Source organism: Amblyomma americanum, chromosome 4 (genome assembly GCF_052857255.1).
Source record: "Amblyomma americanum isolate KBUSLIRL-KWMA chromosome 4, ASM5285725v1, whole genome shotgun sequence".
Classification (NCBI taxonomy): Eukaryota; Metazoa; Arthropoda; class Arachnida; order Ixodida; family Ixodidae; genus Amblyomma; species Amblyomma americanum.
Window position 1 is genome coordinate 221,241,992 of NC_135500.1, and position 16,151 is coordinate 221,258,142.

At 43.7% G+C, this 16,151-nt stretch overlaps 1 protein-coding gene across 1 annotated transcript in view; it reads left to right on the forward strand.

Moving 5' to 3' along the window:
- Positions 1-2,693: 2,693 nt before the first annotated feature.
- Positions 2,694-16,151, forward strand: part of LOC144129427 (WD repeat domain phosphoinositide-interacting protein 4-like) — a 29,090-nt gene continuing 15,632 nt past the window's right edge. Inside the window, exons 1-7 of the mRNA XM_077663576.1 lie at positions 2,694-2,909; positions 3,223-3,297; positions 3,367-3,471; positions 3,554-3,641; positions 3,885-3,979; positions 5,237-5,322; positions 14,551-14,673. Of these exons, the coding sequence (XP_077519702.1) occupies positions 2,858-2,909; positions 3,223-3,297; positions 3,367-3,471; positions 3,554-3,641; positions 3,885-3,979; positions 5,237-5,322; positions 14,551-14,673 (624 nt within the window). The 5' untranslated portion in view covers positions 2,694-2,857. The remainder of the gene's footprint in view (positions 2,910-3,222; positions 3,298-3,366; positions 3,472-3,553; positions 3,642-3,884; positions 3,980-5,236; positions 5,323-14,550; positions 14,674-16,151) is intronic.

The window sequence follows — 16,151 nt, forward strand, 5'->3', positions numbered from 1 at the left end:
TGAACTGCGCCATAAGGGAAGGGATAAAGGAGGGAGTGAAAGAAGAAAGGAATAATAGGTGCCGTAGTGGAGGGCTCCGAAATAATTTCGACCACCTGGGGATCTTTAACGTGCACTGACATCGCACAGCACACGGGCGCCTTAGCGTTTTTCCTCCATAAAAACGCAGCCGCCGCGGTCGGGTTCGAACCCGGGAACTCCGGATCAGTAGTCGAGCGCCCTAACCACTGAGCCACCGCGGCGGGTGCAGTCATGATATTTAATGATGAGGGCGGCGAGCATAGAATACAGGAGTTCACGCTAGAAGTAGTGGATGATCGAGTACAAGTATCTTTGGGTGTGGATAAATAATGGTGCTGAGTATATGACAGAGCATAAAAAATATGTAATGAAAAAGCTAGTAGGACTACAGCTGTCATGAAAAATGGGGCGCTGTGGAATTACAATAGGTATGAAGTGGTAAGAGGGATATGGAAAGGGGTGATGGTTCCTAGTCCGACTTTCGGCAATGCGGTCCTGAGCATGAGGCCAGATGTCCAAGCAAGGTTACAAATCAAACAATGCGGCGTAGGGAGGCTAGCTTTGAGAGCGCATGGCAATACACCAAATCAAGGGGTACAGGGTGATATGGGATGGACGTCGTTCGAGAGCAGAGAAGCTGGCAGTAAGATAGCATTTGAGGAGCGATTGAGAAAAATTGGGGAAAAGCAGTGGGCTAGGAAAGTTTTCAGATACCTGTACATAAAGAATGTTGCCACGAAATAGAGAAAGCGAACTAGGAAACTGAGAAGCAAATATCTGGACAGCAGTAGGGAGGCAAATCAGCAATTATATATCGGTTAAGAAAAAGTTAAAGAAACAGAGAGAGCTCTGTGGAAAACAGCTAGGGATGCTGACGAAATCGGCGCTGGGAACATACAGGATGTTTAAGCAGGAAATTGCCAAAGAAAATATCTATGATAATTGTAGGGGAAGCTCTTTGTTGTTTGAGGTTAGGACGGGAGTTTTGCGGACTAAGACAGTCGGGTACCACGAGATAGACACGGTGTGCATTGTGTGCGAAGAGGAGGAGGAAACGGCTGTAGATTTGGCACTTTTCTGTAAAGGGCTTCACCGTACAGTGGAAAGCAGCGGGGCTGATTTACCCAAGGCATTGGGGTCTAAGGACAGTGAAGGAAAAGTAGATTTTAAGCGGGTAGAAGTAACCAAGCGAAGGTTATATGATTGGTGGCTAAAAGCAAGACAGGAGTAAAATTTCACAATTAAGTCATGGCTAGGTGGCTTGAACCACCACCCGATTTAAAGGGTTCAGCCTTATCCATCCACTTTCGTTGTGTAGGCAAAAAGCGGGACCGCACTGGGCGCGCCACGCTTGCGTGTTTTTGGGCAGAATTAAAAAAGGAAGCGGCCTAAGTTTCCACAAGTTTATTGCAGTCAGATAGTCACGAAAGCGACGGGCAGGGGCCGAGGAGCTAGGCAAGTTCGGCGACGGATCGTCTTCGCGGCTAATTATATACCGCCGAGCTCGTGTCGCTCCTTGGGTTATTATATAGCGTTTCTGCATTGAAATCTATTAAGTTAATTGGCTCGTGTCTCTGACTTCGCATCGTTGCTGTTCGGTCGCGTGGTGAACTGTGCAAAAATTAAGTAACGCCTGCAATTGACTCGTTCTCATTCTGCCGTGCTCTCAGCATAAGTTTAGGAGCGATATTCCGTGTGTTTGGGATCGTAATTAAGTTGAACGCATGGGGGGCCATTTTCAGATGCTCATCACCCGGACAATGTCCCGAGCATCACTTCACGCAAAAAAAAAAAAAACAAAGCTGCCGCCAGTCGCCTTCAGTGCCTTCAGCGTTCACACCGTGCCGCGCTTGACGAAGCACCGGACTCGGGTAGTATATAGCACGCACGACGGTTTATTCAATGTTTTCATTTTCGCGAATTTCAATAAGTGTGTCGTTTCAACACCAGTCCAACGACGCTAGGATCTCGACAAAGTCGATCGCGCAGTGTGTTATTACCAAATTATTTGAATTTTCACATTCTAGGTCGATCAGAACTAGCTGGCGAAGGCAGCAAATTATAGGAACCAAGTATTAGAGACTAAAAATTTTGAAAAAGACGAGAAAGCGTCTCGAACGGGAAAGCTCGCTTTTAGATTTCGAAACCAAAGTCTGATTTCAGCACCTCTGGTAGCCGGATTACACTTTTTTTAAACGTTTGTTGCACTGTAGAATATTTAAAAATATATTGCTTGTTTTTAAATAACGTAAAATGTGCGACCAAAAGCTCGACAGAAAGATGAAACAACATAATCAAACGGAGCACACAACACGCTTTTAGATTTCGAAACCGAAACTGTGTTGCTTCTCAGCAGAATCTTGCTGCAATGCAAAGTAATCAGAAACATATTCGCTGTTTACATAGACCTAGAATTAAAGGTTAGAAACTCTGAGAAAGATGAGAAAGCGTCTCGAACGGCAGACAAAGCTCACTTTTAGATTTCGATACCGAAACTAGTAGCGCGCTTTCAGCAAATTTTTTAGCTTTATAATATTTGATTCTTAATTATATAAGCTTCAAACATGGGCAAGTAAAGTGATAATAAATAAAAATTATAAATTTAACATTTTAGTATTTGCGCCCCAGTCGCAAAGCTTGATGGCGATGGCAATTCATTCTGATCTGGCTTTGTCGTCGGCGGAGTCAGCTGAGTCGATGCGTTGACTTGTGCCAACGCTGCTTGTGCGCTTGCCTGGTTGCATCGTTACGTAACTTGTCAGCTGCGCTCTGTCGATAACTGTCAGTGCTCACAGTTAAGTGACTGGTTATTTGGTGAGTTAGTTTTGGTAATAGAATGTCTTACACAGAAGGCAAGGTCCTCAGTCTTCAATTTAACCAGGATCATGGTGAGTTCGAGTTGTTTATCCGTCAGTCGATCTCTTTGACCCTCAGTTGCTTGGGGCGAAGATTTTGTTTACGCTGTATACAAAGAGCAGTTCTATGGGCACTGTACGGTGACCGCAGCTACGTCCATACTCAAAGCAGTGCTTTCGGCGTTCGTGCACGTGTTCCGCGAGCAAAAAAAAAAAATCCTGAAAAATAAAATACGTGCTATTCAAGCGGGCAGTTTTCGTGGCTGGTGAAGCGCATGACGCTTTGTGTAGCCCGCGCTGTGGCATTGTGTGTAGTTTACAGGAAAATGTGCCGTTTTTATTGCAGGTTGTTTCTCGTGCTGTATGGACACAGGGTTGCGGATTTACAACGTGGAACCACTAGCTGAGAAAGCACACTTGGGTATTTCGCACTGCTCGGTTAAGTTAGTTCGCCACTGACGGCTGATGATTACGAATTCTCTGCTCGCAGACATGTCGCAGGTGGGTAGCCTTGCCATCTGCGAGATGCTCCATCGCACCAACCTTCTAGCTGTCGTTGGAGGTGGGCCCTGGTCAAAGTTTGCCGACAATACTGGTATGCATCATTTCTTTGAGGTATTAGGCTGCCGACAGAGCTCGTCTTGTAATGAAGCTGTTTTATGAAATTTATTTTTCAGTGCTGATATGGGACGACTTGACAAAGCGGTTTGTCATGGAGTTCACGTTTCCAAACACAGTCCTAGCTGTTAGATTGAGAAGGGACAAGTAAGTAATGTGGCATTTTTTGTTCAAACTTGATGAGTTCTCCTTTTCCTTCAGTGTATGCGTGGCTGCTTAGCTGTGCAGCAGTGTGTTTTGCTGTCCAAAAGCGTTTTACTGCGAGTTGTGTTATTAAAAGTTGTTTACCACAAGTGAGCAGCACAGATTTAGTTGTTGGCTTTATATTCAGTGTGCAGTGGCATCATGGCTAAAGCTAACATTTTGTTGCATGGTTTCATTCCTTTTAAGGATTTTTGTGGTGACCAGACGTCAGATTCATGTCCTGTCGTTCCTGAACAACCCGACAAAGCTTTTCACCTGTGACACTTGGGACAACCCAAGAGGTGAGGGCATTGACCCATTTAATTTTATTTATTTATTTAATTTGCAAATACTGCAGGCCCTTCTCGGGCCCATGTAGGAGTGGATACAAGGCACAAAGAAATTACAATGGCGGATCGAACAAGGGAGACAGATATATGCACAAATAAATACACAATACAATTTCATCATTACAGAAGCATCACGGTGAAAATGTTGGATCAAGGTGATTAGCATGTTGTAAGAAATATTCGACTGTGCTGCAGTTCACAACAGTAGATGGTAGTTTATTCCAGTAATGGATAGCTGAAGGGAACAAGGAATATTTGTGAACATTAATGTGGCTTGTGGGTTGACGAAGTGCTTTCGTATTGTTAGTCCTTGATGAGTGGTAGAATGGTTCCTGAAGGTATGTTTCTTTTTTTATGTTGAAGTGTCCGTGATAAAGTAGGTACAAGAACTTCAGTCTTGATACTACTCTACGCTGAGCTAGGCTGTGTAGATCTGCTTTCTTTAGTAGGTTAGAGATGCTAGAGTGCCTGGAATAGTTCGAGTATACAAAGCGTACTGCAGGGTTCTGAATTCGTTCTAATCTGCCTATTAAATATTTCTGGTGGGGACTCCAAATAATATCAGCGTACTCTAAGGACGGTCTCACGAGGGTTTTGTATGCATTAAGTTTTACAGCAGGAGGAGCATGTAAGAGTTGATGTTGGCGTAAGACGTGCTACATGGCTCATGTTAGAGGTAACAGATTAATAGATTAATAGGCAGCAGTAGGTTTGCTCCTGGGGCAAAGGGTAGGAGAATCAATGGGCAGGTGCGTAATGTGCAGGCAGCTAGACATTAAAGAACAAATCAGCTGAAACCTGGAAAGTGTTGACACTTGTTATCTGTGGTGCAGCTTTTATGTCCCCTATTATGAAAGCCTGCATTGTTGTGGAAACAAGTTGGCGAAAGACATCTAATTGCCTGATTATGCTGTTCACCACCTCTGTAGGTAGCCATATATGTTAACTGTACCCATAAATATATTACATCTAAAACCTTGGTGCATCTCATTGGTTCATGACAAATCAAGCTTGAGGAAACAATTCAAGGAGTAGTTTACTGTATCCATGTAACTGTGCTCTCATCATTATCTAAGCTTGTCAGGTCCACTTATGATTAATCCAGCTTTGTTGTACTTTGGAAAAGTTCACTTCTCAGAATACAAAGTGTAGTGTTTGTAGCAATTTTCTGGGTGAATCTGAAACCACAATCCTTTTTTCCAATTCAAGGTCTCTGCCAGGTAACACCCTCTGCTGCTGCTGAAAGGCATCTGCTCGTCTTTCCTGGACAGAGATGTGGGGGTGTTCAACTGGTGGTGAGATTTGTTGCAACGATATCTGAAACTTGCATTTCTGCTTTCGTGTTGTGATTTTTCAAATCGGATAACAATTTTATGGGTACATGAGGGATGAGCACATAAAATCATTATACAGGCAAGGGTCCCAGATTCAGGAGACTTTAACAGGACCTTAGGTAAATTAATACTACATTAAATTGCAAATGAAATTCTGAAGGCACTTAAGTCTGCTAACGTGCAGAACCTGTTTCCCCCCTCCGTTTCGACGCGGCCGACCACCTTCATCATTGTGCGTCAGGACAGCACTGGCTGGGCGAGGATGGGGGAAGTGAAAAAACAGTGACGGAAGCGCCACCTCGAAGGCTGCGTGGAACTCCGCGGAACCGCTTAAAGCTCTCTTCGGAATCCGGCCAGCGTCAAGAGCGGTTGCAGCCGCACACTCTCGTCACCTTCCGTGGCCGGTGCACGGGGATCTGTTGTGCCTTGCTGCTGGACTTCTGGTTCCAGGTAGCAAAGTAAGCGCAGCAAAGGCGCGCTCTCAGCACCTTCCCCAGCAAATGCTCGGGGATGGCTTTGCCCCAAGAATGCGGCGCGCACGGGAAAACCCGGCCGCCATTGTCGGTGCTTGCAAACATTCGCCGCCGATGCCTCTGAAGTCGTGGCCCTGCCCCAGCCAGTAAGTCGGAAGCCCTTATTACGTAGCCTTCTATTTCCGAGGAATGCCTCGTTGATGTTTTGTAGCTAGCTGGCCTGCTCTGTGTATGTTAATGATAGTGATGATGATGATGGCAATTGTAATAAATAGCATAAGCTCCTTCCCTTTGTTCCCTGGAGCAGGAACCCCTCTGCGCTGCATCCCTGGTGTGGGAGAAGGGGGGATGGAAGGCTGTCTCCCCATATTTCCACAATGTGTGTTTTGAGGAAAGGAGACATTTTTGACAAAGCACCTGTTTTGAGGAAAGGAAACGTTTTTGAGGAAAGTAAAGAGTTCTGTAGCTCTCAGATCTTTGTAGTATGCTAACTGCTTTATCTGGGAAGGAATGTTTTTAAGTTTGTGGAGAAGAAGTCAAAGTTTTGTGTAGGAGGAGGAGCATGTGTTGGCAATATGACTGCTCCAATTTAGATTACTAGTTATGGTTACACTGAGGTATTTATATTCCTTAACTTCTACAAGAGGATGCGATGGGAGGGTGTAAGGAAATGAGTGTACAATTTTTTTGTTGGTGATTTTCATAAAAACTGTTTTCAAGGAATTTAGCTGCTTATCCCAATTACTGCACCATGTGTTAATTTTCTGGAGGCTAGAGTTAAGGAGGATTTGGTCTTTAGGGCTGTTAATTTCGTTTATCAAAATGCAATCATCAGCAAAGAGCCTAATTTGGGCCGGTTCAGATATAACAGTAATGATATCATTTATATATATCAGAAATAACAACGGGCCGACCACACTACCTTGTGGAACACCTGAAGTAACTGGTAAAGAATTTGAATGATAACCGTCAATGCTAACAAACTGTACACGGTTGGTGAGATATGACGAAACTCGCGTGATTACAAATTTAGGAAGACCAATTAGTTCAAGTTTGTATATTAGTTTAGCATGTGACACTACTTCAAAAGCTTATTGAAAATCTAAAAAAATGGCATCGACCTGCCCCGAGTGGTTCAGGACTGTTGCAAAGCTGTGAATAACCGATATTAATTAGGTCACAGTTGATAAGCCTTTCCTAAACCATGTTGAACAGAAGAAAGTACACCATTGTCATCTAGAAATTTGGTTATGTAGTTAGCTAAAATATGTTCTGCCAATTTACAACCAGGGGAAGTGAGTGAAATGGGACGATAATTAGCAACAAGTGCCATGTCACCCTTTTTAGGCACAGGCACAACACAAGCTGTCCTCCAGTCAGAAGGCAGTCTTCCTGTTGCAAACGACGTGCGAAATATTATTGAAAGAAATTTAGTAATAACTTCTGCATAACTCTGCAAAAATATGTTGTGTATTATATCCGGACCAGAAGTGGACTTAGTTTTAAGATTTTTTTACAACAGTGAAGTTAATCCTGGCAATGATACAATGTCTGGATCAGGAAAACAAAATGCATCACTACGAAACCTACATGGATTTGGATTTGAGAATACACTATGGAAGTGTCTATTAAAGTGCTCAGCAGTGGTAGTTTTGTCAACAAGGATTGCACCCTCATGCATAATTCGGTTAATGGGCCTTTTCTTTTCTGCTAAATAATTCCAAAACTTTTGGGGGGAGTCATGAATAAAGTCCGGCAGTTTGTGCTTAGAATAGTACCGTTTTGCTTTCTGAATTTCTTCAGTAAGGTTCGATTTGAGAGATTGAATTATGGATCGAGTGGATCCTCTTCGTTTCAACCGTTTAATTGTCCTCGTAAGATACACCATGTTTCGACTGATCCAAGGATTTATCTGGCGTGTTTTCATCAGTTTCGTAGGGACAAAATTGTCTATGCAGTGGAAGCAAATTTTTTTAAACCTTTCCCATAATTCATCAACGTCAGAACCATGAAAAGGTCAAGGCAATACTCAAAGTAATCCAGCACACTTTCGTCGTTTGCGTGTGAAAAATCCTTGAAAGGAACTGCAGTTGGTGCCTTTCAGCTTAGTGCTTAAGGAGAGGATGCTTTCTTTAGTTTTCGATGAGGTGAATTTAACGATGATATTGGCCTGGTGCGATCAGTAGAACGGCACCCGAGGCGGCGAGCACGCTCGATTAGATTGGGTTCGATGGCATAACCTAGTTGAGTGGAGCAATGGCTAATGACTGTTTTTTTCGAGTCTGCATATGTTTCAGTGGGGTTAGTGTCAGGAATATTGTAAAATATGAGATTGTTACGGTGAGACCGATTTTCTGCATCGTCAATACGTGCTTCCAGTTTGTTGATCTTGCAGGTAAGTTTAGTGTTTTCAGGGCGTCGATTTCAGAATGGAGAGTAGAAAGTGTGGCATAGTGTGATTCTAGAGTGTCCATGTGCTTGTTTAAGTCGGTCAAGGTTGTTTCGATAGTTTTCAGTTGGTCTTTAATGTCCTGCAGATCGGAAATTAATGTAGCTTGTCCGGTAGTTAGTTTTTGGAGCTCGGAAATTATGCTGTCGTAACGGTCGGGGCCTGGGTTAGTTTCAACATCGCCTGACAATAGTAAAAGAAAACGGAGAACACGTGGACACTCGGCAACAATACTACAGCAGCACTGAGGTCTCGGCAGCAGCATTAAAGTAGATACTGGTTTTTTTAACAAATAGGGAAAACTTATTACTAACCTGCATTGTGAAAAGTAGCTGATTAGTAGCCTTCACTGATGCACAGCTACCAAGCCCACAGAGAGGCGGCGATGACAGCAGGGGATTTATATGGCTGATAGAATTATCAGATGATGTTCTTGGTGATGGGACTGGCCACTGATGGTCCAACATGATGTCCTCTGGCGACGATGAGGGTAGGCGATGGGACAGCAACGGCGAGAAAGGCCTTTTTTAAGGAACTTCGGGGCGGCGGTCGAAACTGATGTACGGGAGGCAGATGGCAGAGCGGCGAAAAGCAGTTGCACAGCGAGGGCAAATACCTGCATTGTGAAAAGTAGTGGATTAGTAGCTTGCGCTGATGCACAGCTACCGAGCCCACAGGTTTGGCTTCCTTATGAGGGGCAGCCAAGTTTCAGCGCAGTGCCCCCTTCATCCAACCTCCTCTTCCCTAGCCCCCTACAGTCAAAACAGAGTGCAAAGATGAGAAATGATTATAAAACATTTATTTCAATGTGATGGAACTGCAATATATCCGAAATATTGTTGAGCTGTAGTTTTTACTTTCATATGCAAGATCGGCAGAGGAAGGCAGTCTCTGCACTGCTGAGGCATGAATGTAACAACACGCTTCCGGTTCTATTCTCTGTAAACCACAGGAAATATGACACATCTGTTTTTTGTTAACTGCAAGAAAACTGAAAAGTTTGCCTCAAAGGGACCGAGCAAGTAAAGAGTTCTTGGAATGCAACATCATTGGTCTTCGGCCACCAGTATCGTCAGAAAACCTGAATGGCCATAACACTGCACTTTATTATAAACAATGATGGGACAAGTCTGAAAGAGTAAAGGTATGGGGCAGACTTGGTGGCCCCTTTGATGATTAGATGGGGCGGCCGCACTCCCTGCCCCCCTCCTCCCCCTTCCCTGTGCGCACGCCTATGATGGCGTCTAAGTAACAATAATGAGTTTGCCTTGACAATGACGGGTCCGTGAGTCTGCATGAACACATTGCAAGCAAGTGGCGAGTATGAATTATTTTAGCTGCAGGAAATGGTGAGTATCGTTGAAAAGATCTAGTGAGTTCTTCACAAAAAGGGCAACAGCTGGAATGGGCCCCAAGTACAGGTTTGCCCTGCAAAGAAATGATCCAGACGGGAGTGGCCATTATCAATTCCTTTACTACAGACTCTTGGGCTTACTTTGGAGCAAGAACAGGGCTGGCTTCCTCACGCCAGAGCAGGAATGTGTGACGAGTCTGTGGGCATTCCCGCCGTGCAGTACGTTGTTTGCGTTGCACACAACACCTGTCCGAAGGAGGCTTTAGAAACCAGCATGGGGTTCTCGCTTGAAGCTGGTTCGTGCGGAGACCATGTGCGCATCTGCGTGGGCGTAGGAGGTGCTAACACTGCACCTAATTATCCTCCTGTAGTCCACCGCGTCGTTGGTCGAGGAAATGTTGTTCGCGGAAGAGTGCGTATTTAGCTAACTTGTGAGCTGTTTTGTAGTGCATACCCCTTACGGTAAGACATTACTGGGAAAAAGCCTTATCCAGAAGTTGTTAGAGAAAATCGTAGTATCCAGTTCAAAGGATTCATCAATCTGTCCAGATATCAGTACAAGTAGAATTGCTGAAATCTGAGTGTCCAAACAGAAGTTATTTCACTTACAGTATTGCAAACACAAAGATGAAACAAAAACACAGGGGACTGAAGGGCAGGTCCCCACAGACGTCACACTGAAATGGACGCGTAACTTATTTCCATAATATCTTTGTCAGCGAAGCGAGCGAGGTCGTTGAGGTCGTTAAAGTGGAGGCTGCAGTTCATTGCGAGAACTACGTTGTCGGGATCGAGAACAGGATCCGAACGTAAATGAAGCAATAGTAGCAGTGTCTGATAGAGGCCTTCAACGTCCAGCTGGCAGTAGTTTTCATTTCAGCTGCTGCTAGACTGCACCGCTCGCAGCCGGCAATCACTGAGTCGACATTTAGGTCAGTATATGTCGCTTTTCGGATGATACATCATCAGAGAGTCCAGAGTTTGATACAGAGCGGCAGGAAAAAGCTTCCCAACTTGGAATCCAAGTCTCTTAGCCTCTTTTCCCGCCGGACAAGCGACAACAATGCCGAACTATCGGAACTTGCTAACAAAAAAAGTATGATAGTTGTCCTCAGTGTCCCTTTAAAGCAAACAATTTTTCAATAGCCTTACTAAGCAATGAAAGTGTGGAGATTGGTCGGTTATTAGATATAAGCTCTTTGTCCTCTTTTTCAAACACAGATATGATTTCTGCTTTTTTTAAGATATTGAGAGAAATGCCAGTGTGAAAATCAGGTTGCTTATGTAGCTAATTATGTCAGCTTTTTTAGGAGCAGCTAATTTCAAATGTTGCATGACAAATGCAGTCTTAGCCTTTTTGATTTTCAGTTATCCTTGGTGCATCACATCAGGAGTGACTGGAAAAGGATAAAATGAATAGGAAGAACGGTGCAAGTTTGGTTGTGAAATTATAGGGCAATGAAAAGTGAGTGCAGAAAGCATTAGCAGTATCACTAGGCTGATTATATGTTATGCCATTAAAGGTAAGTTCAGATACAGGAGTTCAACAATTCGTTCAGTTTCCATAGTTTCTTGGTGTTATTTTTATTTAAATTGAATGCTCGCTCGTAATGATGCTTTTTAGCCTGTTTTAGTTTAGAGTTAAAGGGGTCATAACATGGACTACCAACAAATGGTTGTTTTACAGTGTAGCTACTAGCCATGACATTATTATGCATACTTAAAAAAGAAGTAGGGCTCTGTGCACACATTTGAGCTATGATTGCAATTATCGACTCTAAGCCCCTCTTCCTGACAGCCATATTGAATTAGCCCTCATAACGTGACAGAGCCATTGTCTCCTGCAAAACTGCACCCGTGCGGTCGGTTCAAAACAACGCATGCGTACCGCAGTCCGGTTGACTTTTGGCTGTTATAGGTGATTGTGTTTACAGCAAGGCCAGTCAGGACTTGGGTGTGTGCCTGATTTGTGCGCCTCATTTAACATTTAAGTGTTGCTGCGGTGGAGCATTTGCTGGCAGAACCCGCAAGGCTAACCACACCTGTAGCTTGCAACAGCCTCAACCTCTCTGGCTGTGGTACATTGTGGTTAAGTCGCCGAAATCAGGCAGAAGCTTGACAGTAAAAGGAAGAACTTTGTTGCCTTTGTCCCCCTGTTGTGGGTGTGGGCCCGCATCGTCTCTAAAACTTCCGTTCACCTCTTTGCACGTCTAGCCCCAACAACAGACAACCCGCTCCCCTACGCTCACTACGCGCAGTGCACAGTTGAGTCGTACAGCCGCATGCAAGCACGTGGCCATCGGATTATGTTGTCATGGATCGCAAGCATGCCAGTGTTGCCTGGCCACCATACAGTTCAGGAGAACTTTTAGAAATTCAATTACAAGTTACTTGCTCCACGAGATGAGCTCATATTCTTCCCAGTTGTTCCGATATGCATAAGGAACAATTTGCAGTAAACAGCTTGAGTCTGAAGAATGGTGTCATGACCCCTTTAAGAATGTTACGGTATTTCTTAAAGCAGACTGTAGGAGCAATGTTAAAAGGCTGACTTTGTTTTCTTGTATAAGTTATCTTTTTTCAGAAGTCAGCTTCAATGTGAAATTCACAGAGTGAAGCTTGAATTTGTATTTCTTTTTACTTTTGACAGTAGTTGTACTGGGGGAAACGTTCTTGGGTAGGAAGTGCACTCAAGTGCTTACGCAGGGTGTCGTAGGTAATCAACTACTGACCAGTCGGTAGCAGTCATTCATCATTAAACACAGATTTAAAATAAGAGAGGCTGAGGCTGGGCACTATAGCATTAAGGGCATGAAAATGGGAAAATGGTCAGTGATATTGGTGTTTACCACTCCAGGTATGAGAGAAAGTGAAATTCGAAAGGACATGGCCTGTGAGCATCTGGGTACCGTGGGAGGCATATCTTGTAAGGGATTTAATTAGGTTCAGTCCTACATTTTTGCAAACTGGCATATTTTTCTTCCTTTTTTTTAGACAAAATGACATGGGACAGCGCGCAGATTTTCCACCGAATGCTGTCGGCGCTAGGCAGTGCAAACATGGCGTTCAGAGTATGCGACAACAAAATTGATGGAAGTGTGGTGTCTAGAAAGAAACATTGTTGAGTCTGGATTATTGCTCTAAGTCTGTAACCCTTTTTACCTGCAGTGCATTTTGCACTTTAAGCTCTTTGTTGGATGACGTGAGCGGTTCCTGGTTCGCACGCATTTCTTTGAATTTGACACTGAAAAACTGCACTCTCTTTTAGGGAGGAGCACTTATCGAGACTGAGGTCTTGAAATCTAAGCTGAATTTCCAACTGTATGTCACATGGCAATGACGCTAGCTGCTGGTTAAATGATTCCTCCGGAGATTCCAGCTTTTGCTAATTCTTGGCATTGGTTGGTATTGCACAGTGCAAAATGGACACAGTGGAAACTGAAATGCAGAAGAGCTGTAGCAGAGCATAAGTAAAATTCAGCATATTTGCAGTTGGAAGAAAATACACACCCAGAATAGTGATGTGTTAAGGATAGCTCTACAACTGCCCTGCTGCTAAGTGAAGCTGGGTGCGGATGCAGTTGTGGTGAAGAGCAGCCTACGCAGCCGCAGCAGGTCTTCAGGCAGATGAAATTCTGACGACACTGACCAGAGCACCACGAGGGAAAGTAGACGCTGATAAGTTCGGAATTGGACAAGGTAGGGACGATTAGATATCAGCTGCGATGGCCAAACCATTGAGACTGTTGGGGACAATAAAGCACTTGACGTAACATTTACCTCGCATCTGATAGACTCCCACATAGATAACCTCTGCAAAATGCTTTCAGCAATCCCAGTGGCATTATCGCGTTGTCGTTCATTTCAACGAACAAACACCAAATTACAAGCATACTGAGCGTTGTTTGCTTCTTACTCGAATTAATTATTGCAACTTAATTTGGCTAACCACGTCACAATGGAATATCCAGAGGATACTCATATTGCAGAAAAAAAATTATTTGCAACATCGCTGACACAGATTCTTTCTCCTCAACAAGAGAATATTTCTACTCCTACAATATAATCAGCATTAAACGTGCTCACGAGTTCCGCATCTTGCAATGATTTTATTTAGCAACGGATTCTTTCAGGCAGTTTCTCACATCGTTAGCCTTCTTAGAACTTGGCAATAGCATTCGCACCTGCAAAACTGACACATGCTTGATACCCCGTTTTTCCGCACTAATTATAAACTGCAATCACTTCCAGTTATCCTTAATAAATACCAGCACATAGCCAAGCCATTTTTAAACAATTACCAGAGCAGTTCTCATCCACACAGCTGCAGCTTTCATTATGAATAACTTCTAGTGTTTACTATGGTACTCATTAGTTTCAAGACAGTGTGCTCAATCGTCACCTTTTTGCCTTGAAGTATTACTGGTACTAAAAGTTTATTCATGGTGCCTATGAAATGCCCTTGTATTTACTTCTGAGCGGTATCATTATCTCGTAATTCATTTGGTATAATTTCCTTTCAAATCGGATTAGATTTTTCATGAAGTTGTTTGCTGTATGTATGCAATTTCTTCAACGTATTACTCGTTATTGTTTATCTTCTTGCTTTGTTACTAGCCTTGGTTTTATGAGTCATCTAATGTATGTATAGCATTTTATACTGCTCAACTGTTCTGTATAACTCATTGCCTACTGCCTTGTTGTTGGTTTTAAGGACCCTGTCAAGCTGTGAGGAACAGCTTTTTGCCTGTAAACCCTCCAGAACGTTTTTGGAAAATGAAATGATATATTAGCACAGACTAGCAATGGTTTAAGGACAGCTCATGCTACCGCAATTGCCCTGCTGCTCCTGCTGCTTTCATGGTCTTCTTGAGATATCTATGGTTGTTGCCTCCATTCTCGTGTACTTGCAGGATCTCTCAGCAACTGTGCCGAGCAGCTCCATGTCTCCAGTGACCATCCCAGCACACCAGAATGACATTGCGTGCATTGCGCTCAACCAAGAGGGCACCATGCTTGCCACTGCATCGCAGAAGGTCAGCTCTGTTGTTGCTTGTTCCTCGCTTCATCACAGTCCTTGTTTTTAAACTAACTGCTACTATCCTGGAAAGCGAGGATCGACCAGTTAGTGCTACAGACCTCATGGCATGCTGTTGCTGTGAATGGTTTTATAATCGCGTGACTCTTGCAGTTTGAGACTAGCGCTCTAATACCCCCTGTCACACTAGTATGCAGTTTGAATCGAAAGGCATTCAATGCATCGAATTCCATTTGTTCTCTTTTGGTGCTGGACAGCTGCAGCACTTTAGCCATCAAAAGCCAAGACATTTTCAGGGAGGGGTGTGAGGACTCCCAGGGATCAATGAATGTAAAGTAAAGAACGACCTTCTGCATGTATGGGAATTAACTCATCACGCTGTCGTATCATACCCTTAAGATGGAGTTTAAGTGTCTGCTCTAATTTTTTCAGCAGGGCTATATAAATACAATGGCGGTGCCCACTTTTCGCTGCGCTTGTTCCTGCTGTGTGTCTGGTGTCCAGGGTAGGCATTCAGTTCGAGATCAAATGTGAATGAGTTCCCCAAACTCATTCGATGGAGACTGTCATTTGAACCTATGACAATAAATGTTCCTATGCTGCATCCAGTTAATGACATTAGATGCTAATGGCACTCGATTTGAATGACCATGAATTTACCATAGTGAAGGGGGTATAAGTTGGCAAACTATGATTGAATTTGATTGTTCTTGCCTCAGTGGGAGTTAAAGCTGTCCGTTATGTTAGGGATACTGCTGACCTGCAGAACAAGAGTTGTTAAAAATCTCGCCATTCCTTCTCTGGTGCAGGTAAGTACTGGCCGAAAGATAGTAGGAAACTTGTGTCATTGCAGATTTTTTTTTCTTGAGTTGCTGCAGTAATGGTTGTTTTCACAAGCGATTAAATATATTACACAAGAGATGTGGACATGGCTATGTTATGGCTCTTTTGTGTAAACAATGTGCGACTGCACAAGAGTGCGCCTGTGTGCTGGTTTCCTTTGAAAATCTTTGTTTGCATGGGGCTGTTCGTTGTTCAAATGGCAGTACCAGCTCAGAAAGGTAACTGAAGGAAGTGCACTGTTAGTTGTGCACACCACCCATCAGATAGTAGGAGTACCAAAAACCACAAAGGAACCGACCAATTGCATGGGTGGTTAGTTCTGTTTCCAAGTCCACAGCAGGCCATAAATGTCACTAGTGCACTGCGATGCACACAGGTACAAGACTACAATTTGGTCTGCAGATGACATGTGGCAGAAAACATCGCTTTCATTGTGCTGCTTTTGCAGTGCATTGTTATGAAATTTGAGTTTCACACTGCGGTACTGAGTGCAGTTCTGCATTACTTTTGGAGGAATATGGTCTTTGATGTGACAGCTCTCTCCTCAAGACCCTTGGTGCAGTAACGTTTTACAGCATGAACTTAGTCACATTAGTCAGGCATGATTTGTAGTGCAGCAGCACAACGGCATGA